Genomic DNA, 25,581 nt, shown 5'->3' with positions numbered 1-25,581 from the left:
TGAGATGCCTGGCACAAAATCTACAATCCGATAATTATGTTGAGGAAATTGTGGGTAACAGAGCCCCAGTGTGCAAAAGCAAATCACACAAATTAATGCTACTAATCCAATCCCACAATATTACAAAAGCAATGAAAAGTAAAAATAAAGGGGGGTGGCTAGGTGGCATAGTGAATAGAGCACCAGCCCTGGAGTCAGGAGGACCTGAGTTCAAATCCGAACTCAGACACTTGACACACTTACTAGCCATGTGACTTCGGGCAAGTCACTTAACCCCAATTGCCCTCCAAAAGAAAAAAAAAAAAAGAAAAGAAAAGAAAAGTAAAAATAAATCAAATTGATATTAAAAAGAAATAAATAATAGTTTATGACTTTTTGAAGTATATAAATATGCTTTCCTCCCTTGGCCATTTGGAATAGCCATGAGAATTTCCATCCATCAATTTCACACAGTTATTACATCTTAGATATTTTACAGGTAATTCTAAGTGTTTATCTTACAAAACTTTCCTATATTTTCTATAGTATGGCTATGGTCACTTTTGTGGCATGCATGTTAGCATAATATGAAAGCCCAAACTGCATTTTGTTTTAATATAAAAGTTGCAAAAAATAATAACCTCAATATAGCAATAGTAATTAATATACCTTTGTAGCAAAGATTTTCTCTACAGCTCCCTCCAAAACTGGGTGGACATGCAGAACAGGGCCGACCATGTTTGTAAGGTGCATGGCCCCACCAATTCCCCCTTAAAGAGAAAAATATAACACCAAAAGTTTAACTTTATAATTATGAAGAGTTGAACAACCTAATATTTTAAATTCTCCCAAAAGTTAATGGACTAGATTTGGTCAGTTGGTTCATACTCAACCTTTCACTCTACAATTATAAAATATAGATAACTGCCCTACCTATACCTTTGGAAATGTGCAAAATAATCATCTGAGTGTATACATACATATATATATGTATATATATACATATATATATATGTATATATTCCAACTATGTACCACAGGACTAATCCTTGCCATTGAATGTATACCTATATGCCATTCCTTGTAACAAATCTGCTAACCTTAGAATTAAATTAGCTATGATGTGACTGTGTCATATATACTGAAGTGTTTTCCAAATGCTGTTTATGTTCCTTGTGAAATAATACACATACTTCTACTGCATTGACATTAGAGAATAATTCTAGAACACGGTATATACTGAGTAAAAGGGATCAAAAATATGGTCTCTGTATTAATGGAGTTTACTCCTAATTAATGCTAAAGACATTAACCTACTGAATTTGAGAAGTGATAACTACACTTGCCTTTTAAGATCTGTATAGTGTGAGCACACTAAAACATTTTTAAGAGTACAAGCTAAACAGTGGTCTGACAAATGAAAGCATTTTCAAGTTTGAAACATAATTTTAGAAATTCATTCCTGTTTCTATACTTACTTTGGAGAATAATTGCACACTAAATAAACTGCTTTAGGCCATATCTGTCCCCAGATGTTCATATTGTGGCACAAATTAATAGCACAACCTATTCTGCTACTTGTAGCCCAAACAACCTACATGACAGGAAACAAAGTTACATCCAATTAGATAAAGTACACCAACGTTTCTATGAATGAATTGCTGAAGACTGAATGTGGGAAAAGCAATTGAGTATTAATCATGTAATTCTGACTGCTAATCAAGAACTATGTGTGGCCTTTGGGTCCCTTATTCTTCCTAAGTCTCAACTTTCACATTTGTGAAATGGGAATGATAATATTTCTGGGCCTACTTCTAAGGGTTGTCCTGACAAGCAAGTAAGATGATAGATGTACATGTCTTTTGTAAACTGGAAGATTATATGAATGCAGGGTTATCAACAACTATCATCCCTATGTCTAAGGCCAAGGACTGATTGGAGCATTGTCACATAAGAAGACTTAATGAGTGATGCACTTTTTTAATCATTTACCTACAGGTGCTATTACTTACAGATATAGCACACTTTGCTACTTATATCAAAGGAACAACATTTTTCAGAAGAAATCAGTGGAAACAATGCTGACAAAAAAAGGAAGCATCTCTGGTTGCTTATATAATTGTTTTCTTATTCTACTGAGGTTTAAAGGAGGACGACATGTATTAAGAAACTGAAAGAACCAACTGGTTATTTCACTTTTTAAAGAATTCAAATAATCAGAAGCTTCAATCAATCCACCAATAGATGAAATCTCCTCTGGATCTAGCATAGTGCTTCCATCACCTAGCATCTAGGGTAATTATTTAATGAATAGCTGATGGACTGAACTGGTCAAGAGTTACAGAAAAAAATTAATGTTACATTAATAAACAAGTGAATAAATAAAAATAGCCCTTCAATTTTGTCCACTAGACAGAATGCTCTAAGACTACAGAAGGAGGTCAAATAAGTTTCTATTTGGGGAAAGAAAAAAAAATAAACAAGGATTAATCTCCTGATTTGTAGGCCACCAAAGTGAAGCATGGAAAAAAAATTTATAGATGTTCTAGCTCAATCACATTTATTTTATAAGTAAAAAAAATGAGAACTACAGAAAAATGATTTGCCTAATTACAAAGCAAATTAGTGGCAGAATTGAAATATGTACTCACAAACATACATGTGTGTCTATTCTTAAAAGACAAAAGACTAGACAGAAACACGTGTATGTATGTGTATCTATAAAGTTCTTAGCACACTTTTATGCTTTAGCATATTAGAACTGCACTATGACTTTTGGGATACACTATAGACACACATACATCCTACTGAAACATAGGTTTCTCAACTACCAGCTCAATGTATTATTTCTACTAAATCATGTTTCTCCTAGTTTTGTCCTATTTGTGAATGTTTTATTTACTCCTTTTTTTTTAATACCATGATCATTTTTTACATATGCCTGACACTGCTGAATCCTCCCTTGTCATAAAGAAAAACACAGGCAAAACCAACATAAAGATCACATCTGATAGCGTATGCTGCATTAAATTCACCTACTTCCTCACCAATTTATTGACAGAAGGAAGGTGTGTTTCATTATCAGGTCTCAGAATAGAGACCAACATTCATTTTGAATAGATATAGCTGCTTGGTCCAATCTTCTATTCTGCATATTGTGAGAGAAGTGGGAAAAAATGGCTTACAGAAATTTAGACTTAGATTTGCCTTCTTTAAAAATCATTTAACAAGAGGCAGCTATCTGGCACAGTGAATAGAGAACTGGTCCTGAAGTCAGGAAGACCTGAGTTCAAATCTGACCTCAGACACTTAACATTTACTAGTTGTGTGACTTTGGGCAAGTCATTTAACCCCAAATGCCCTGCCTTACCCCTTCAAAAAGACCCCAAAAAATCACTTAATGAAGAAAGAGCCTAGACACATCAAACTCATCAGAGCAATGATAAATACAAGTCTTAATATATTGTGACCATCACATATCTAAACTTTTTTTAAAAAAATAAATTTTTTTATATTCTCAGGAACAAAAAAAAATGAAAATTCTTGCTTTTGTATAAGTGCTGTAAATAAATGAAAATACCAATTAGGGTAAATGAACAATAATAAAAAGAGAAATTTATAAAATCCACATTGACTCATATATAATATGTATATTTCAAATTATATCTCTACCATTTCAATAGTAATAAGTCAGAGGGTAGCAGTATGGCAAACAATAGAAAGAATGCTAAATTTTGAGTCAAAGTACCTGAAGTTCAATCCCAGCTCTGTTCTTTACTATCTTTATGACCCTGAACAAGTCATTTCACTTCTATTGGACTCAAAGTACTCATATGTAAAAATAGAAGGCTAGAATAAATAATTCCTGAAGATCTTTCCAGAGGTAATGCTAAGTGGTAGAACTGGGAATTGAACCTAAATTTTCTGGTTCCAGATCTAATGACCTTCCCACCTTATCACAAATTCAATTACCTTTCCTAGAATAACATTGATCTAACCCAGAGGTAGAGATTTAGTCTATAGCCAATAAACATACCTGCGTATAATGTGTGCAAACTGGACCAGAACATCGAAAGGGGCAATATGGGTTACATTCATGTGGATAAGGATAGGTAAAGTCTCTCACTTCATCATACCATGCTTGGACATGGAATGTTGGAGGCCTGTATCTATATTAAATAAAATCAGAATTTATTAAAACCTCAAATTAAGTATGGGAAAATACAAAATTAAATATTGTATTGAGCCATTTAATATAGCCTTAGAAATAGATTTTTGAAAGAAATTATAATCATGTTTCCAAGAAGCTTGACTTTTCTGTCACTAATGACTTTCTGTCACTAACCCATCTAACAGTGGAGCTGTTCAGGTGCTGATATTGTTACTTTTTTGTCCAATTTAATTTGGTTCTAAGATTACATTAGTTTGCAGGGATATTTTCATATAAATCTGTACATGAAACATTCACATTTTGTAAAACTAAAAGTTTTATTTTAAATTACCTTCCCCAATGTGCCCCCAAATTTTGTCCAATTGATGGAAGCAGGCTTGAAGGTCCATGTTCCCACAGGCAAGTTTCAGCCCAGGATTCTGCAGATCTCTCCAGCTCTACATCCCATGTCTACAGTTAAAAAGAAAAGTTATATGTATGTATACACATGGAGTTTGGGATTTTAGTAAGAACTCATCCCATCCTTCTATCTTTTGCACTGAGGTTTCATTTTATAAATGTTCCAAATGTAAGAATTTTTTTTTCAAAAGAGGGTAGGCAAATTACATTTAATGAAAATAAATATTTTAAAGTCTTGAAATATATATTTGAAGAAAATAATTTAAAATTATAGAAATAGATTCTTCATAATAAAGAAATACTACCAAAGTTTCTCCATTCACTGACATTATTCAGCAATTAGGTGGCCCAGTGTATAAGAATACTAAGAAAGATCTCAGTTCAAATTCCACTTCTGACACTTGTTACCTGTGTGACCCTGGAAAAATCACTTAACCTTTGTTGCCTCAATTCCCCAATCTCTAAAATGGGAGTAGTAAGAGCACCTACTTTCCAGGGTTATTGTGAGGATCAAATGAAATATGTTCAGCATTTTGAAAATCTTCCACGTTATGTGAATTATAGTTATAAATAATATTAACATTATTAACAATAATAAAATCATAATAAAGGAAAACTAAACAAAATATTTTGGCTTTTGCTGACAAATTCAATACAAAATATTTCCCCCAAGGTCTCAGTGTAATATATACATACATACACAACAAATGAACATAAAAAGACATAAGTTACTTTTACCATTGTAGAATAGAGGTCAATTAATTAATGATTTTTTTTTATTTGACCTCATGTATTTATTAGTAATTGAGGGATTTTAGATAGATAAAACATTTGGGTTTTTGACACAATTTTGTGATTACTCAGCATCAGATACAGCAGATTTTAAAACTGTATGCACTATTAAATGCATAGATTATGAACTAAGTATTTTATGTAACATGTATGATTTTAGATTCAAAGTTTTTGTTCCAATGTAAGATTCAAATACTTCAAAAGTCTCTGAAATGTCTTATTTTAGTATGGAAGTGACCCAGTTTTCTAGAAAGCTATGCTAGGGAAGTATAAGCTTCAGAATGTTCTAACCTAGAAAGTTTCAAATATAGGCCCAAAGAGCAACCTAGCTAGGTTTGTAAATCATTTCCATATGGTGATAATCTTTTTGGTAACAGCACAGATCATTGAAACACCAGAATAAAGATAAGCTGTATAATTCAAGCATTTCCATTCCTATTTCCATTTTCCCCATCTATTCCTTTAATAGTTTCCTGTAATATAGTTTCCATGTCTAGCACTGAGATAAAACAGTTCTTAATCTCAATGAATATCTTATTTAATCTAGTATCCATTATTGCTTCAGTTCCCTCAACTGTAAAATGGTGATGGCAGCATCTCCTTTGCAGGGTTGTTGTGAGGATCAAATGAGATATTTGTAAAGTGCTTACCGTGTTTCCCCGATAATAAGACACTGTCTTATAATTTTTTTGGACAGAAAAACACCAGAGGGCTTATTTTCAGGGGAGGGCTTATTTTAATGAACATTGACAGCAATTTTAATAAACAGGTAAATGTGAACAAAAAAATGTACCAGCAAGCAAATCACTGGGGAAGAACAGGATGACACGCTCACTGCTGCAGCTCTGATTGATATGCAGCTCGGAGTGCAGCATGCGTTTCACCGGGGTAGGCGGGGGGGACAATAGCAATCTCAATAGGGCTTATTTTCGGGGAAGGGCTTATTTTAGAGGAATCTTACACAGTAAGGAGAGGGCTTATTTTCGGGATAGGTCTTATTATCGGGGAAACACGGTAGTACAACGATTGTCCTATACTAGGTGCCATAAAAAGGCCTATTCCCTTCTCTTCCCTCCTTCCCCATCATGCAGTACTCAGTATGTCAGCTGTTTTCCCTATACTTGTGGTCATTAGAAAACTTGATAAGCATGCATTCGATGCCTTCATCCATATCACTAATTTAAAAAGAAAAATGCTAAAACATCACAAAGTCAAATAGCCATCTCAAGGACACTTTGTTGGAGGCCTTCTTCAAAGCTGGCATCAAACCAATGAGTTGATCCAATCAGTGACAAATCTAGTATTTTCTCAAGACTATCTTTAGAGGTGAGTAGTGAAATCATATATCCATTTTACAGTTGAGAATACTGAGGTCTAGAAATCTGGAAAAATTTACCCTTTAAAGTCATTTACAGTAGGTGATAGAGTCAAGAAATAAACCTAGGACTTCTGTAAAAAAAAAAGGAAAGTGCTTTCCATCATACCAAGTGGTAGAAATGTCTTTATATTAAGTCAAAATCATGACTTTTTAAATTTTAATTCTATCCTTTGGAGAAAGATGAAATAAATCTACTTCTTCCTTCACATTACAACTGTTTATATTATGTATTACATAGCTATCCAGTAGCAGTGCAGTATAGCAGAAAGAACATTATTTATGGTGTCATAGGACCTGGGTTTGAATTATGGTTCTACTACTTACTTCCTCTTCATGACCTTAAACAAGTTGCTCCCCCTGAACTTTAGGACTCTCATTAGTCTAATCTGTACAGTGTATGAAGTGTTTTGGGAGGGCTAGTACTGCTGGCATGAGGGCTTGATGAGTCCTTTTCAGGGATACTCAACTACCTTTGACATCCACCTTTACTCAACTTACTTGTGGCTCCAAGAAGCTATAGCATGCACAGAGGCCACACCCCAGTAAACCATCTTCACAGGTGGGTTAAACCAGGTTGAGGGTAATCAACAGGCTCCAAACCTATTGGTAAGTTAAGGGGATGTCCAACCCAAGAATGTGAAGACTTTCCCCAGAAGAGTGGGTAAATGAGGGCATTTTCTTTTTCCACTGGGCCACAAAGGTGGCCGAAGCAAGCACTGTGGAATACTTAAGAGCTTGGTAGTACATTAAAGATGCCAAGGTTATCTGCTGACATCTTGACTTTTGCCCTACCTCATTTAAATACAATTTACCCATAAGTAATCACCTGTGATGTCGCTGATCCCCTTTGAAAACAAAGGACAAACAGAAGACCTAGTTCTTTCCATCTCCAAAGCTATGATTCTATGAATTTTTTCATAGAATTGCAAGTTTATCAAATTCCTCTTTTTCAAATTCCTTCCTTGAATCCCTCCTCTGTTTTCACTCCAAATTATCAATGCCCCCTCTTGGAATGTGACATATAATATAATTATGTATGATCTAACTAGTTAAGAGAACAGTGATGTTATTAACATGCTGTACTATTTGGCCACCAATAGACAGGTTTATGGTATACAGAATAACTTTCTTGTTGGGGGTCAACTTTGGAAAATCAGGGAAAGCACTGAATTGTTTAACAGTACCAGAAGCCAAAGTTAAGATTTGTGAATACACAAAATTGTGGTTCAACAACCAGGAATCTTCCAAAGTTTAAAGAGTCCAGGAGAAATCCTTCAGGTTGGCTTCCATAACAATAGATCAATTAGTCAAATATCACAACCATGCCAGAGAGGACTTAGCCTAAATCAGGGTTCCTAACAAGTCATCAATGACTTATTAAGGTTCCTATGCATCTGAAACAGGCATGCCCAGAAGACATTAGAAGTTGCTGTCATGGACACAGTTCATGACACAAAGTCATCATTGTGAACAGCTCTTTGCTGTTTTCTGAGTCAGGAAACTTGCAACACAAGCCAATATGCAAGACTTTTTGACTCTAAATGTAGAACTATTTCAGATTTGGGGGGAATGGGAGAGAATAAGGGAAAGGACTTTTGCTTCTCAAATTCAGCTATTCTTCCTGACTTGATATCATTTGAAAATTTAATAATAATAATTTCTAATCTTTCATGAAAGATACTGAAAAAAGTATTGAAAAGATAAAAATCAATGATAGAGCTACAATAAGCAATTAAAAATCTCTCTCTGGGTATAGAGTAACTACTAAATAATCTTTGAATGTGACCATTCCCCTAGATTTTCTTGATTTAAATTTACAATCTAATAATTATATTGATTGGTCAACTGTAATTTAAATACAATGCTAAAAATTCAAAGCTAGAGTTCTATAAAATAACTCTAGTTAAGTAGAATAAATCTGAAACAATAAACCCTAATCCTTCTGGTCCTAAAAATCTGATTTTAAAATGTGTCAATGTTGAATATGTTATAGCTAAGTTTTCATTTTCAAAAATATCTGAAAAGTGACCATTTGTTAAGCAAACAAAAATGAAAGGCTTTATCAAAAGCCAAGGTAACTACAAAATTATGGACTGATAAGCAATTCATCATAATTTAGAGGCAAAGTGGTAGAGTATTTGGGTCAGTATCTTTGTCCCTAAAAAAACTAAGATATATAATGGACTTATTTTAATGCTTTAGCAACATTTACTGGTATATACAATATTTTTAATTATCCTAAAATTATTAATTTACAGAGCTAGAAGGGCCATTAGAAGTCATCTGGTTCAATTCTTACCCAAATCATGCCTTTCATCTATAAAGCCTTTGCTTAAAAACCTCCAGTGAAAACTCATTACCCACCCTGAGGCAACCTAATATATTTCTGGACAACTCCAATTAATGTGAAGTATTTTGCTATAGTTATTCACACTTTATCATCTTGTAACTTCCACTCATTGGTCTTAGTTTTGCTTTTTAATGGCAGATGAGGAAAAATTAATGCCTCTTCCCTGTGACCTATCTTTCAACAATTGGACAATTGTTATCATGTCCTATCTAGATCTTTTCTCCAGGGTCAACATTTCCAGTTCCTTCAACCAGTCCTCCTCTATATAACACAGTCTCCAGTTTCCTTTTCTGGATACACACCAGATTATCCATATTCTTTCCAAAATGTGGCATCTAGAATTGGATACATCCTTTTGAAATGTTCTCTCTATGAGACAGTACAGTAGGATTTTTTTTTAGCTTCTTTTTTTTTTTTTTGCCTTTTGGAGGGCAATTGAGGTTAAGTAACTTGCCCAAGGTTACACTGCTAGTTTTTTTTTGTGTTAAGTGTCTGAGGCCGGAACCGAACTCAGGTCCTCCTGACTCCTGGGCAGGAGCTTTACTCACTTCGCCACCTAGCCGCCCCGATCATTTTTTTCTTAATGAAAACATTATACCTCTATTAATGCAATTTCCTCTTGGTACACTATGCTAACTAACTCACTGAGTTTCTGGCAATACAAAAAGGAACCTTTTTTCACATGAACTGCTTGGTCACTATATCTTGCCTAACATATACTTAAGCAATTTATTTGTTTTCAACCCAGTGATCTCTTTAGTGCCAAATCCCATGATTCTCAGTACTTCCTTGCCTTGACTTCTCTGAAATAGCTATTTGATCAACCCCTCCTCATGAGGATTCTTCCAGCTCTTTTTTGGTTTTCCTCTTACCTGTCTGGTCACATTTCATTCACATCTCCCCCCTCACCACAGATGTTCCCTAAGGCTCTGTTTCAGTCATTCTAGATCCTAATCCTATCAGTCAACTTATGAAGAATATGTCTCCAAGCTTTGAACTATCCACAAAGGTGCTTTCTATGTATTCCCAAAACACTGAACAGAACTGACTAAGGAAGGAGCACCTAGATATCTATTCCAGAAATCTCCTACTTGATTATTATTCCCTAATAAATCATCTTTGGGTTGGATCAGGCAGTTCTGAATCCACCTCACATTATCAGAATTCAAGGAGTGTCAAATGCTTTTCTAAAATCTAGATATAACATGGCCCTGAAATCCTCCTCATTTATTGGTGAAAACACAAACAAGCAAACAAATATGAAGTTAGTCTGGTATACCTTGTTCTTAAGGAACACATCCTTTATGTTCTAAGTGCTGATTCTAAGTCCTTTTCTAAGTTGTAAATCTTTTTCAATCTTTATTCTCTAGTAGAATTTTACCAGGAATCAATATTAACTTTATTGGCCTATCATTTAAAGTATTCAGCTTCTTGCTCTGTTATGAACATTAGGTCATTTGCTCATCTTTAGTTTTAGCCATTTCTCCTGGCTTTTAAGATTCCTCAAAAGGACAGCGGATCATCAACACATTCAAAAATCTATCAAGTGACTAAACATGTAGCTCATCCTTACCTGGTGAAGGCATCTAAATTCTTATTGTCTGCTAATTTATATTATGTTCCCCATACTTGTTAACATTTTTAAAAAATTTATGGTTCTTCACTTGAATATCATTTATCATGATAGAAAAAAACTCTCTTGTTCACCCATCTTGATAAGTCAACTCAAAATATGTCTCTCCTTTGATGCACGAACAAAATACTTTGAATGGTGCCCAAAATAAAGGTTTGCTGAAATATTTTTGTAATATTGTAAGGCAGCAACGGTATTTATATACTGTAGGTTAAAGCTACCAATAACTCCTAACCACCTCTATTTAACTGTTGGTTAGTTCCCACCAATTCCTGCTTAAATGCAGGTTTGCAAATCCAGGCAAAATGTTCAGAAAATTTATTTTCCCCAGCTGTTCACTAAAACTTACTTTAAAGCCAACCAGGCTCTAAAAATTATGTCACAATAGATATTTGACTTGAATGAAACTTCCTGTCATAACTGCATCCGTAGTTCAAACTTTCTTAGAATAAAGCATTTTTGTCCAAATAAATTTTGTTAATCTCTCTGTCCCCCAATAATATTTTCCTGGAAAACCATCCAATTTAAATAGAAGGCATTATTATCTTCTTTTTAGAATACTTGAGACAGCACTTTTAAAATTAAACATACTCCCATCACAGCTGGTGATTTTGGTAGATATATAGCCAACAGAAGTGGGGGGTGGCAACTGGACCAGGGGTGCTGTCTGGATGCTGTCTATTTTTCAAAGGCTTGCCAGCTAAGGATAATTTTTACATTTTTACATTTTTAAATGCTATAACACTTTATTTACACATGTAAAAACCATTCTTACCTCACTGGCCTGACAAAAACTGTAGATTATAATTTGTTTACCCCTGATCTAGACATATGCATCCACTTTTAACATCAATAAAACATTCAAGGTCATCCCTCATGACAAGAAATACATAATTTATAAAACATCCATAATAATTCTTATCCTATACCATTACTGGCTGGTCAAAGAACCAGAAAAGACTCAAAATTTTAATTTGCAATTAAATCAAGATATAAGTGGTACAGTAAGAAGAATGCTGGTTCTGTAGTCAGGACCTCTGTTAAATCCTCTGGGGTACTTATTACATTGTAACTTTGGTCATATCATCTGGGCTAATTTTTCTCTTTTAAATGAGTGGATTGGACAACATGGCCTCAGAAATCCATTCCAATTGGTGCTCTATGAACTGATTCTCTTGCTCCTCACAATGGTTAGCAAGGAATAGTTAATAATGTGAATATTTCCTTTTGTTCCTCTTTCCATTGAAGAAGTTAAGGTAACATTTTACTAGTTCAATTTACAACAAACCATTCACTTAACCAGGTTTAAAATAAATGATCTGTATGACACTGACATATTTCTCAATGGACCTACAATTTAATAGGGGAGGAAGCAGCTTGTACACTAATTTTTTTTTGTCTTTTGGAGGGCAATTGGGGTTTAGTAACTTGCCCAAGTTACTTACCAAGTTACATGGCTAGTTTTTGCATGTGTGTGTGTGTGTGTGTGTGTGTGTGTGTGTGTGTGTGTTAAATGTCTGAGGCCGGAACTGAACTCGGGTCCTCCTGACTCCTGGGCCGGCCCTTTACTCACTGTACCACCTAGCTGCCTCCATGAATTTTTTTTAAAGGATGAAATTTGATGATGGAAAAAAATCTCTCAACTGGTTGCTACAAGAAAGCTGAAGAAGGTAAAAATACTTTTACCTGGGGTGTAAAGGAGAATGAAAGAAAGTTTCATAGAAGAGATAGAATTCTAGCTGCATCTTGAAAGAAGGAAATTAAAGAGGAGAAAGAAAGGAGTTGGGTATGGAAGGAGAGTTAATTCTATCCAAGATAGATAGAGTAAGCAAACATGGGAATAAGAAAGGGCAAGTTGAGAACAGAGAAAAGTGCTGAGTTCAAGTGAATAGTTCAGTTTGCCTAGGATACAGAATACCTGAAGAGAATACTATAAGATAAGGCTAATGTCAAAATGGGGGGAAGAAGGGAGGTAAAATATTAGGATCAGGAACTTATGGTTCATTCAGGAGGCAATGAGAGGACATCAAAAATTCTCAAAATGAATGAACATGCTAAGATCTGAGAGCATCAGAAAGTTACTTAAACAGTTATGTTACATAGAGAGGGAATACATATGGGAAGGAGTAAGGCCAGTCAGTACATCACTACAATAGTCTAGCCAAGAAATCGTGAGTGTCTGAACTAGAGTGGTTGAAGTAGGAGTAGAAACTATACTTAAGAAAAAAAAGAAGAGGAAAAAAATCTCTAATAATAAGAGTAATAAATTTGTTCCTTTACTTCTCAGAGTTTCATGATACGATCAAAAGAAAAAAAAGGAGAGGAAGGGGAGAAAAAAGAGGAAAGGAAAGGGAAAAGCAGGGAAAAGTCATATAAGTCAACAAGTGAGGATACATTAAAACTTTCATTGGACATTTCATAGCATAAGAGATCCTGATGAATGGAAGACAAAAGACTGGAAAATGGCATGTTAAAAAATTAATATTCTTTGTAGTTTAACAATAGACAATAATAATTCGTATTTATATTGTATTTTAAGGTTGGCAAGGTGCCTTACATTTATTATTTCATTTTATCCTCACAACAACCCTGGGAAATAACTGCTATTATCCCTTCCATTTAATAGACAGGGAAACTGAGGTAGGCAGCCATTAAGTAACTTTCCAGGAAGTCTGAGACTGGATTGTTGTCTTCCTGACTTCAGGACAGCACCACCTAGCTGCTTTCAAAAGCAATTACTTTTGAAATTTCACCTCTCCTCAAAAGGTGGGATAAATACCATCGTCTTTTTCTGATTTCTCCTTGTTAGTCAGTTAAAACTTTCATTGCCTCTCTACCACCTCTACCCCTAGAATCTTGCATATGGTTCTTTACTTTCTAATGCAATTATAATAACAAAAATACAAATAATAAATGATTGCCCCTACCTGTCCCCGGGCCCCCCCCCCCACCAGATTCTAAATTCCATGACAGCTGGGCCCAATTTTATTTTAAAAAGTGTGTATCCCCAGCACTGAGCATAGAGGTCTACACATAGTAAGTACTTAATAAATGTTGTTAATTTATAGTTAAAACCAAAGAGTAATGATTTAGCTGATAACTGGCAATTTTTATATTTCTTATACCAGTTTTCTATTTTGCTCTTTCATACCCACACTCACACACATGCACACACCCATTATAATGTATGCTAAGGACAGAAACTATTTTGTTGCTACTGCCTTGTTTTGTTTTTTAAATTTCATTGTATTGATAGCACTAGCACACTGCCTGGAACATAGTAAATGCTTAAAAAATGCTTGTTGATTAATTTGAGTAGGATAGCTTTAATAGCAAGAATGTTTTAAATTAGTTGTCTTACTTCAAAAAAAAATTTAACTCTCCGATGACAAGAGATTTATTTTTACAGAGAATACTGTATTATTATCCTCAAGGGTTTCCATTAATTGGCCAATTAATCTGAAATAATATAGGGACATAGGGCCAAGTGCTGGGACAGAATTGTGTGGTTCCAAGTAACAACTGTGCAATATCTGACCCTTTTACATTTAAGTTCCTTGATGATTTGCTGATAATAATAAAAGAAGTAAATGCATCTGTGTAAATACTACTATACTCCTGGATCAATGGGCATTTTAAAACTGTAATCACCTGAAAACAGGTCAGGTGTTTTAAATGTGATTACATCCATGCAGACAGCACCATTTGGATCTATAACCCTACACCATCTCTGCCCAGATGGTTGCTAAGTCTTCAGGGTCTATGGATGGAAACTCCATTAGAGGCGAAGAAAAAAAACACATCCTACTGGCAGATAGGCCAAAATGGCCCTGGGCCTGTATACACCACCCACATATGTTTCTGTTGGCAGCAAAATCTTATGAGATTTCATGGCCAACAAGTCATCTGTGGTGAAAATATTATTTCCACATTGGGGAAAATACTTCTGGCAAGATGCCACCACTGTCCTAGAAATCTACACCAAAGAGAATTAATCCAGTCAATGACTTGAGTGTGGAAATGAAGTGTACTATATTAAAGGTAGAGGGAAAGATTGGTATAATGCATTTTTGATAATTTATTTAAACATTAAAACACATTAGAACTTACTCTCTCCCAGTTAATGACACTGACTTGGAAAAAAAATCATGATGCTTAGCCAGAAATGAAATTCTTACAATAAATAATTGTTCTTCAAACACAGAAAGGTACTTGAAGCATAGTATTATGTTGTTTGCAACTCATCACTTGTAGCTACTGATGACTCCATTAAATTTAAACCCCCTCTAAAATATGCTTTAAAGTAACTGAGAACAGTGCCAATGTATTATTATAAGACAGCACTAATTCAGGAAGCCAGACAAAGTGGAAAACAATGAATTGGAAATCAGATAGAAAAGGATACCCGCCTTAGCTGTATAAAGAATGTTGCAATGAGTAAACTGTAGCATTAGCTGTCTTTGAGGTAGCTAGGTGGCAAAGTGGTTAAGGATTTACTTTCCTGAGATTAAATCTATCCTCAGACATTTATTACCTGTGTGACCCTGGGCAAGTCACTTAACCTCCATCTTCTTCAGTTTCCTCAACTGTAAAAATGGGGATACCTCCCAGGATTGTTGTGAGGTTCAAGTGAGATAATATTTGTAAAATGCTTATCACAGTGCCTGGCACATAGTATACCCTTAATAAATGATTATTCCTTTCTCTCTTCCCCTTCTAAGATTTAATAGAAGGTATTAATGACTTGATGGAGGCAGCATGGTACAGTGCTTATATATTGTTGAACTGGCTGCCAATCCTGCTTCTAACTGTGTACAATCTTAGCTACATCAAGTAACCACTATGTGCTTCAAAGCATTTCCATAGAAATTATTTACTACGGCACACACAAGTTGTAATCTACTTTAACAGAGGAAACTATTATACTAGGAACTCCCCAAGATAATAAGCCTTACGGATTACATTATAAGCATAGATCAACTGAGTCATAATTACCCACTCACACACATATTTCTTAATAATACTCTACGGATGCAATGCCTGCTGATAAAACCATTCATCAGAATGTAGATTCGGGGTTCTAAGAATTCTTTATTGCTATTTTTTTTTCTTTTGACAGCCATGAAAGACTGACCCAAAAAAATTATATCGAAAAGTATTATAAGTTTTGCCTGGCAAAGTAAAAAACAAAACAAAACAAAAAACCTCAGTGTATCAAGCACTCCTGGCAAGGGATTAATACATGATAAACTGAAAAAATCTACTCTTTGTTATCAGGAATTTAATATTCTTTCAACTAGAAAGATATCACTCCTAGACTGTAAGTTCTATGAAACATGGGGCTGATAGTACCTACCTTATAGAAATGCTGTGAGGATCAAATGAAACATAACTGTAAAGAGTGTAGTGCAGTGCCAGACACACAGTAGGCTCTATATAAATGCTTATTCCCTTCCCTTCCTCCCAGGGGAAAGAAGTTTCCCCCTCAGTATGTGATTTTTCCCTTAGAATGTATGAAGAAAAAGTAATTATTACATTTACTAAAGAACCTCATTATAATTTTTTCCTTGGTTCACAGACATTAGAGCTTGGAGATTAGTTCCCAGTTTTACAAATGAGAAGTGAATTGAGGTCTGGAGCAGTAAAGTGTTGTCATACCCTGGGTTGCTCTGGTTCTAGGCAATAAAGGAAGGAGATCTCCGATGCCAAATCTGCCTCCTTAGGGCCCACACTATGTGAGAGGGTTGTTCATGTAGAATGTAGAAATTCCCTAACAGGAACCTTAATGCGTGGAGTAAATAAAAGTCTTAGATCTTCCCTAAGGCAAATCTTTACTATAATGAACTCTGAAAGACTATATTCTTCTGCCTATCATACCTCAGGATACAATAAAACAAACAAATGTCCATGAAATGTCCAAGGGAGAGAAGGGTCTATTGTACAAAGGCTTAAATTAGCCTTCTTCTCAACAACTGAATGGGATATGTAGTTAGCATCTGCTATGACAAGAATGGAGTCAGTAAACATGAACTTATGAGTCAAATCCCATAATAACCAAATTCTAAAGTAAAGAATTCTCTCTTAACATTAGATGTAAGCAGAACCAGAAGAATGCATACTATAGCACTGACAATGCAAAAAACAAGTCTGAAAGACTTAAAAACTCTGATCACTGCAATGATCAATCATGATTCCAGACGACTGATGAAGAACTCTAACCAAGTATTGACAAAGAGATGATGAATTAACATACAGACTGAAAAAAAAAAAAACATTTTTTAATGTGGCCAAAATGGGAATTGTTTTCTTTGACTATGATTATATGACATAAGGGTTCTATATTCTCTTTTTTTATTGGGTTAGAGGAATTGAGAGGAGAAAAACATTCTCGATAATCAAATTATTTTAAAAAGAAAAAGCTTAAATGTAGCAATTTTAGGAAAAATAAAAGTTATTTTTATTCTACAGCAGGTCATAGGTAATTTCCTATCTCAAGAGACTGGACAGATGGAATATATAGATTCCAGAAAGGGATAGACAAATGCATAATAACAAAGCCATGATGATTTACAAGGGAAAACTAAAGTTGTTCAGGGCTATGTCCCAAACCTTAAAGAATGATATTAATAGAGTATCAAGGATAAACTATGCTCTTCCAGAATATGTCCTTTAGTATAACTTAGATTTTACAGTATATTTTCAAAACACAAGAAACAATGTTGCTGTCCTTGAGATAGTGACTTTCTATTCAGAAGAGTCAATTCACAATGTAAATAAATGCATTTACATTTACAACAGACATAATTTCATCCCCAATATCAATGTTATTCTCAATAGAAGCATTTCTTCTGATGGGTAGCTATGTTATCAATTACAAGACTCCCCTGAAATGCTTGATGTATTAGATGTTCAATATGTTTTCCTTTGACTAGCAAGATGGCGCAGTAGAGAGAGAGAACCAGGCCTGGAGTCAGGAAGACCTGAGTTCAAACTCAGACCCTGACACTAGCTGTGTGATCCTGAGGCAAGTCACGTAACCTGTGTACCTTAGTTTCCTCATCTGTAAAATAAACTGGAGAAAGCAATGGCAAACCACTCCAGCATCTTTGCCAAGAAATCTCAAATGGGTCAGGAAGAATCAGTCACAAATGACATGACTAAACAACACCATCCATTAAAGGAAAGTAATGATTCTGCGGGCCCATTAGTAATTTGATTAAATAATTAGAGCAGTTAGGAGTAGGATAGAACACTTATAACATGATGATGATTAAGAATTTGTCACTGTTCATTTTTTTTTTGAGCAGTGGGAGGTCCAGATAATTTGACAGAGGTAGGAAACTCTCTCCACAGATGCGGATATGTAAGCTGTCTATAATTTAGTGTTAGGTTGTTGCCTGAAACACAGGGGTTAATTGACCTATCCAGGGTTTCATTGGTAGTATTCATCAAATGTAATACTCTAATATGTGTTCTTTACTCCAATTCTGGTCCTTTAACCAGTAAGACATACTTCCTCTCATTATGATTTTAACTAGAGCTAAAAAATATTCCTTGCTTTATGGACTAGTTGATTTTAATAAAGGTAAATATGAAGTAAACAATTTCAAAGCAATACCTATTTTCCCTTCAACTGCTTAAAAAAAAACAAACAACAAAAGACTGGGAATTTCCCTTGGGAAATTTCCTGGAATAAATTAATTAAAATATTTTTATGAGAAAGATTAAGATCAAGGACCTCTTTGTGGAATGCTAACATTATAGCAATGGGACTACTTTCAAAACATTTTTTACAATTTTACATTTTTCTCACTCCTTGATTTCTCCTCTATCATCATGGTTCTCCAACTTCTTTCCTCTCCTTTCCCAGTCCATGCCATAGGAATCTCTCCCATTACCTACCAATCACTGCCTCCCACTTAAAAACAACTGGAACTTACCTTTAGCCTTATTCATTCCATTGTCCAGGGTTTCATGACATCTAATAGAACTGTGCTATAATCACACAACTTTGCCAACATGTGTTGCTATCTACCTTATTATTTAATATAGTCTGAAAATTCCTTAAAGTCTTCAGGTTCCATAAAATGAATTCCTGCACTACTTTAGCAGTTCTTCAGGTTTTAAATTCTGGTCAATAGCTTTATTTTTTTTTAAAGGACCTATACCTATGTTACTACTAAACAACTGATAACAAATCGACAACTTAAAAGAAAAACTAAACAAATTAGCTTCCATTTAAATAGACATTTTCTAACTGGTAAAGAATTAACGACTACTGGGGTGGGTAGGTGATGCAATGAACAGAGCACCAATCCTGGAGTTAGGAGGACCTGAGTTCAAAACCAACCTCAGACACTTAATACTTACTGACCATGTGACCTTGGGAAAGTCACTTAACCCCAACTGCCCTGTCTCCCTCCCCCCCCAAAAAAAAAACAAAAAGAAAAAAATAGAATAATGACTACCTAGAACATAGTGACTTTCACATAGTAAACACCTAGCAAATATGTTTAACTGAATTAAGAAACATTATTTTGACTTGTTAGATTGATATCTATATTGATGTCTGTATCTACATTACATTACATCAATGAGAGAAATATTTCATTCCTGAAAACTATAGAGTATATACCAAAATATATTAGGAAACCATAAAATCTTTAAAAATTCATTAAAAATTTCAATGAATGGGGTGTCCAGGTAGCACAGCAAGTAAGAACACCGGCCCCAGTGTCAGGATGACCTGGGGATCGAATCCGGGCTCAGACACTTAGCACCCACCCAGAAACACCTGGCCATGTAACCTTGAGCAAGTTACTTAACCCCAATTGCTTAAAAAAAATTCAATGAAATATTCTACAAGTTTTAGTAAGTGAAGAATAAAATTCTAAAATCTGGATTAACTAGGCATGATTTAATAAGTTCTTTTTGCTTTGGTTCTACAAGGGAAACACACCAATGAAAAACAGTGTCAAAAGAGATTGAATTGATGAGAGGAACCACGGTAATTCACAGGCTAAACTTTCACAGGTTTGGGCAGATGCCATATTGAGCCAGAGGCAGGATACCAACCACACTGGCACACAGCAAGGTCAGCTCACTACCCTGTGCCATCCCATCCCTAAGCTTCTAGGATTGCTTGGTGAGTTGTGAAGCATAAGAAGGAAATTATATCCACAGTAACTTGGAAACACTCAAGTTCTAACTGAGCCTTCAGAACTATCAACATGGGCTCTGGGCTGAATTCAATTCAATTCGACAAATATTTATATGACTGGTTGTTTGGCTTACAATAGAAAGTTAACTAGTAAAAAGAACAGTGGAGTGGGAATCAAATGTCTGTATATCCTTGAAAAATGCTATGCCAAAATTCTAACCCATTTCCTCCAGGTGTGCCATAAAAGAAAGGGAGAATAGAATATGTGCCAATCAATATCTTTCCCAGCTGGGAGGCTAATGGTAGGGTTTTAGAAGTGATGTATAATCAGAACTGTCATTGACAACTGTCTATGTTAGTGTACCTGGCATAATTTGATAATGTTTATTTTTAGATTCAGGTCTATCCCATTATCTGACCTGTAACAAAGCTATAACCTATGATTGCTTTGAGTTCTTGGCAAGAATGCATGGGATGATGGGGCAGCCAGGTAGCACAGAGAGTAAGAGCACCGGCTCTAGTGTTGAGAAGACCTGGAGATCGAATCCCGGGCTCAGACACTTAGCACCCACCGAGAAACACCTGGCCGTGTAACCTTGAGCAAGTTACTTAACCCCGATTGCTTTATGAAAAAAAAAAAGAATGCATGGGATGGAGGAGTGATAACTTAGAATCAGAACTTAGAACTCACAAGTTATTTTCAAATCTCGATTTTTAGAATGTAAGCTTATTATCTCTACTTAATTATAGGTTAACAACTTATACCTTAGCTCCATGGACCCACAAAACAAGTCAAAACTAAAATGGTTTCTTTCACTATCTACAGCACCATTTTCATATCCATCATCCAAGTTCATAACTTTTAAAATTATTTTAATATCCCTCTCTTATCTGTCATCTGCATCCAATTCTTTCCCCAAAAAATTTCATTTTCTATTCAATAGCATGAACTATCTTAGTCTAAGCCAACATCATATCACTTCTGGATTCTAGCAAAAACCACTAAGATGGACTAACTCTTCTGATCTCTCTCCATGCGATCCATTCTATACACCCTTTCAAGAATTTTCTTCCTCAGGTAGATCATGACATTCAACATGCAACATGTTCCAGAGCATCCATCATAAATAAAGCCATAAATCACTCCCTTTCATCTTAATATCCTTATCATGAAATGCTCTGATCCAACCAAGACAACTGGTTTGTTGTACCCTGCAAAATACATGTTCATTTATGACTCAGTCATTTATTCAATTTCCTCCAATTCCTCCCTAACCATCTAAAACCCAAACTAAAACTCATCTCCTCTAGAAAACCTTTTCTGATTATGTGGGTTATTGTCTGTTATTCTATACCCCCTCAGTTTAGGCATAGTTTGAAAAAAAAATCCAAAATCCAAAATCTTTTACATGTGTACTTGTCTAGTCTTTCCAATTACATTAGAGTCTCTTTAAGAACAGCAAATAATTACCAGTTTTTCTAGTGTTACTAATTGGATTTCAGCTCATTGCTAGTGAGTGCAGGTCTATCTTGACTACAAGTGTATTGAAGGGCCTAAATGTGTCTAAAATAAGTGTTATTTTTAGAATGATATTAGTAATCATCCACCAGGTTAAAAGTGGGTCACAAGGTGGCTAAAATAAATATTAAGTATATTGCAATAGATTTTAAACATTGAATCATAATTTAACCTACTTTTAAATAAATGAGTTATTAAGTAACTAGCTAAGAAAAAAAAATCTCTTCACAGTGGATCAACACCTGTAGCTATAAACTTATTTAGCATTAATCCAAAGTATCTCAAAACAGAAGCACAAGTACTGTCAGACTCTTCCTTAACTTTGTAGTCTGGAAAACATATTGCAGTATTAAAACCTGGTCTCTTACTTTACTTTGCAATGAACTCCTCTGTAGTCAAGTTAAAGGCCAAGTCGTGGTTCCAGAGCTAATAGTATCTAGGGGCAACACAACATAAATCCTGTCTGGTTTCTGGATCTCCATTTCAAGGGTAGGATAAAACCAGTGAAACTGAAACTGAAGGGCATATAAACTTCTTATACCAGACTTCCTACAATAGGCATTTGTTAGCATTGGAAGTTTGCTATAAAACACAAACATACACACAGAAAAAAAAAATACTCTTTTATACCTTCTGTCTACTTCTGCACCGAACTGCAATCTATATTACAATTTCTGGGATCATCTTTGTAGATGCCTTCCTCAACCTCCCCCCCTTCCACAATCTTCTTTCAGTTAGAAAGCAACCTGATTCTTCAGATTCCCAGAAGCATATATAGCACAAGTTAAAAAGAATATTCCTATTTTTCTTTCCACTTAGAAGAGCATTCTTGGAATTATACAACAAAATACAAAATAAATGGTGTACATTAAGATTCACCAAACTGTAAATGACTTTAAATACCTTCACCTTCAGACCTTAAGAAAGATCATCTAAAGTCAAACCACTGTATTATGACTTCAAATTAAAATGTGCATGTCCTGAAAGCTCACTGAAACCAGGAACAGATTAAGCCTCATAATTAAAATTGATCAGACTTTTCTAATGCTAACACTACCCCCTAGATAACAGTATTTTCAGAAAGTGCCTAATGCTCTAAGTCTCTAGGGTACCAAGTAGTTTCTTTACTTACAGGCACCCTTGTGGCTTTACAGAGTTAAATCCATTCCCTCATCTTTCTTATTTTGCTCTAGAAATGGGTTAAACACTTGTGGGAGAAGAAAGAGATATGTTTTCAATGTAAGGTCTATATTTGATGCTTTACTTGAAATGTTCTCACATTATAAATATTCACAAATCAGACACGGTAGATAGATACATCAATGTGACACATTCCTAGATAAATACTCCTTATAACCTGTTGAATTTTTACCAGAAGATTCATATTAGTGACCTGCATATAGAAATGCATATGTGTATATACACATGTGTATATATATACTTTATATATACATATTTGTGTGTATATATATTGTATATTTTTATGTATGTGTGTCACTATTACAAGGTCCTAACCTATTCAGATATTCTAGTTACTTTAAAGTATTAGGGGAAAATGTCTCAACTGAGTCAGTAAACAGAAAATAGGCCAGCTGTTCAGTGGCTTCAGATACAAAATAATTTAGCTGGATAAAACTTCTCATTCATTTTGAAATTTAAAGAGTTAATACAAAAAACAAAAATCCTATCACAAGTTAATATTTAAAAAAAAACAATAATGTGAGAGCTTGCCATAGACTTTCATACTTCTTACAAAGCAGGTAAAAACTGAAAATTAGCAAGTAACACTAAGACATTTAACTGTGGTGCTGAAAGAAAGCATCAATGAACATTGCTCTGTGAAAACCACTCGCAATATGTCCTTACCATATATTCCATATTAGAAGCTGGTGGATACACCTGACTTCTTAACTTATTATGAAGGTCCAAGATACTCTGCATATCATTGTCTGTGATCGCCCTTTTCCCTCTTTGCTTGGCGATCCACCACTCACCATCCTCGTCCATGTACTTTTCCAAAAGTTTCTCCAAAACTGTTGCATTGGGAACAACCATTGCTGGGATGGCATTAGCAATGAATAGCAACGAAGTTATTCTGAGCCACTCTTGTACTGCACACTTCATCATGAATGACCTCTGGATTCCCCTATGATAAACTCCAAGATAAAGTCTTCCTTCCACTTCTTTTCACTCTAAAGGCAGGAATGAGAGTTCAGCAATTAAGGTAAAAGTTCAGATGATATTAATTTTCATTATTTCTTTAAGTTAAACTGTAGTTAGAAATGAATGAAAGGTGCCATTGTAAATTGAAGGGGAAAGGGACACCCATTATTTACCGTCTCTAAATAAGTTATCCTTCTTATCATAACTTTATATTAATGTAGATTTCACAAAATCCATTTTGTGCAGCTATGTGACAAACTCTGTACCATTAAGTTTAAAAATTAAACAGATTGTCCTCTAATTGTCCTCCGAAAAGCTAGGAAAAAAAATAAAGTTTTAATTATAAGATTTCAGATAACACAAAATGGTGGTGAGGGTACAAGTGAAACCCTAAATATGATCATCTGTACCACCAACCAAAATAGTTTTATTTTAGGCCATATTTAAATTCGAAAGTCAGCAATAAGAATTTAACATTCTCGGATTCGTTTTAAAGATGCCCCCAAATCTGGGCAGTCCCATTACAGAGACTTTAAATTAAATGTTGGCTTTAATGATCAAAAGTTTTGAATTTGGGGGGGGGGGGGGGAAGATGACCTAACGTTTGGATGGAGTTTGTTGTTTGGGAAAGCTTTGAAAGAAAGTTTTTTAATCAGCCTTTGGTGACAATTACCAAAAACATTGCGTTTTGGGGAACTGGAGTGAGAAATTGTCACTACATCACATTTGAACTGTACTACCTACAACTACCACTACCAACTCAAAGAGCAGGAATCAGCACTGTTTTCTACCCACATGTATCGTTTTTTTCCTCCCCAAAGGATCGAGAGTCCTTATTCCCTGGGCGGTGTGTTCCTCTCTCGTCGTCCTCACCCGAGTTTGCCTGTGGGTCCCTTGTGTCACAAGCTCTAGCTTTCTCTAAGGCAGTTGGTTGTTTCTGATGCTCTTTCCTCTCTATGCTCCCCTGGGCACGCTCCTCAGATCCAAGGTGGAATGTGCAAGACAAAAAAAGAGGAGCTGGAGACCTACTCTTCCAAGATGAGAAAACTCCTGAAAATCTTCACCTTTCTTTCCTATGTTCCAAGGACCGAACCCTCCGTTGTCTTTTAACTTCCTACAGATTAACTACCTTAAAACTGTAAAAATATAAAATAAAATAGGTAAGCAGGAAAGTGTAGGAAGAAGCTACCTCCACAATGTACGTGGAATATATGGCAGAAAAAGCCCTTACCTCTCCAGCGTGAAGTCCACAGTTAAGAACTAGGAGGCTGTATACTGAGCTCCCGCCTGCCTGCCTGCCTGCCTCCCCCAACTACAGCCGAGTTTTCCGATTCCTTAGCAACCCAGATTGAAGGTACACAAATGACAGTGATCAAGGATGCCTTCTTCTTTCAGCGAAAGCCCAGGCAGGGGCTTTTCTGCTGTGCCCGCCTGGGGAGGAGGGGAGAGCCCTCAGTGGCAGCCTTGGAAGAAGCTGGTTGGGAAAGAAAGTGCTCGGAAGTTCAATGTCAGGAGTTGGGGCAGAGCGGGGACTGCTTGGCTCCGCTGCCAGGATGGGTGCCCCTATTTCCTGGGCGCTTTATCTCTTGAGGTTCCCCGGGGAGAAAGCAAGGCAGGGGCCGGGGTAAGCTCGAGCGCCTCTCGTCCCTTCTTTGCACTCAGGCTCCTCAGTTCCCAGCCCCTGCTCTGAGCTCTTCTCCAGGGCTCCTTCTTGCTCCTGGACATTTATCCCGGGCCCAGGGAGCGTGCACGTGACGTGCACTAACCCTGTTCGCCCACCCCCACCTCCACCTCCAACCCGCGCCCTGGCCGCCTGCCCGCCTGCCCGTCGGCCCGCCAGTCTGCCAGCCTCCGGGAGCTAGGAGCTCACTCCCGCCTTCGCCAGGCTGGACCTCTTCTCTTAACTTCCGACTGGTTGGGTTGGCTGAGGGCTAGAAGGAGGAAGCGTAGGAGGTCTGGAATTGGGGCGGGGGAGGTCTGAGAGGAAGAGGTGAGAGAAGAGAGGGGGCGGTGAGGAGTGGGGGTCTATCTGGAAGA

The 25,581-nt window shown here is 35.9% G+C and overlaps 1 protein-coding gene across 2 annotated transcripts in view; it reads right to left on the bottom strand.

Moving 5' to 3' along the window:
- The window catches only part of CRISPLD1 (cysteine rich secretory protein LCCL domain containing 1), a 47,138-nt gene extending 21,557 nt beyond the window's left edge, over positions 1 to 25,581 (bottom strand). Inside the window, exons 1-7 of one of the 2 annotated variants that reach the window (XM_069100143.1) lie at positions 24,776 to 25,581; positions 24,340 to 24,680; positions 23,248 to 23,573; positions 4,482 to 4,600; positions 4,016 to 4,148; positions 1,458 to 1,573; positions 649 to 749 (exon numbers count right to left, since the gene is read on the bottom strand). In XM_069100143.1, the coding sequence (XP_068956244.1) occupies positions 649 to 749; positions 1,458 to 1,573; positions 4,016 to 4,148; positions 4,482 to 4,600; positions 23,248 to 23,508 (730 nt within the window). In that variant the 5' untranslated portion in view covers positions 23,509 to 23,573; positions 24,340 to 24,680; positions 24,776 to 25,581. The remainder of the gene's footprint in view (positions 1 to 648; positions 750 to 1,457; positions 1,574 to 4,015; positions 4,149 to 4,481; positions 4,601 to 23,247; positions 23,574 to 24,339; positions 24,681 to 24,775) is intronic. The other variant, XM_069100142.1, reaches the window with a different exon arrangement.

The sequence above is a fragment of the Petaurus breviceps genome, unplaced genomic scaffold (assembly GCF_028583685.1).
Source record: "Petaurus breviceps papuanus isolate PSGF00001 unplaced genomic scaffold, PetGlider_PUasm1.0 38, whole genome shotgun sequence".
NCBI classification, from domain to species: domain Eukaryota; kingdom Metazoa; phylum Chordata; class Mammalia; order Diprotodontia; family Petauridae; genus Petaurus; species Petaurus breviceps.
This window is presented reverse-complemented; position numbering and strand designations above follow the sequence as displayed.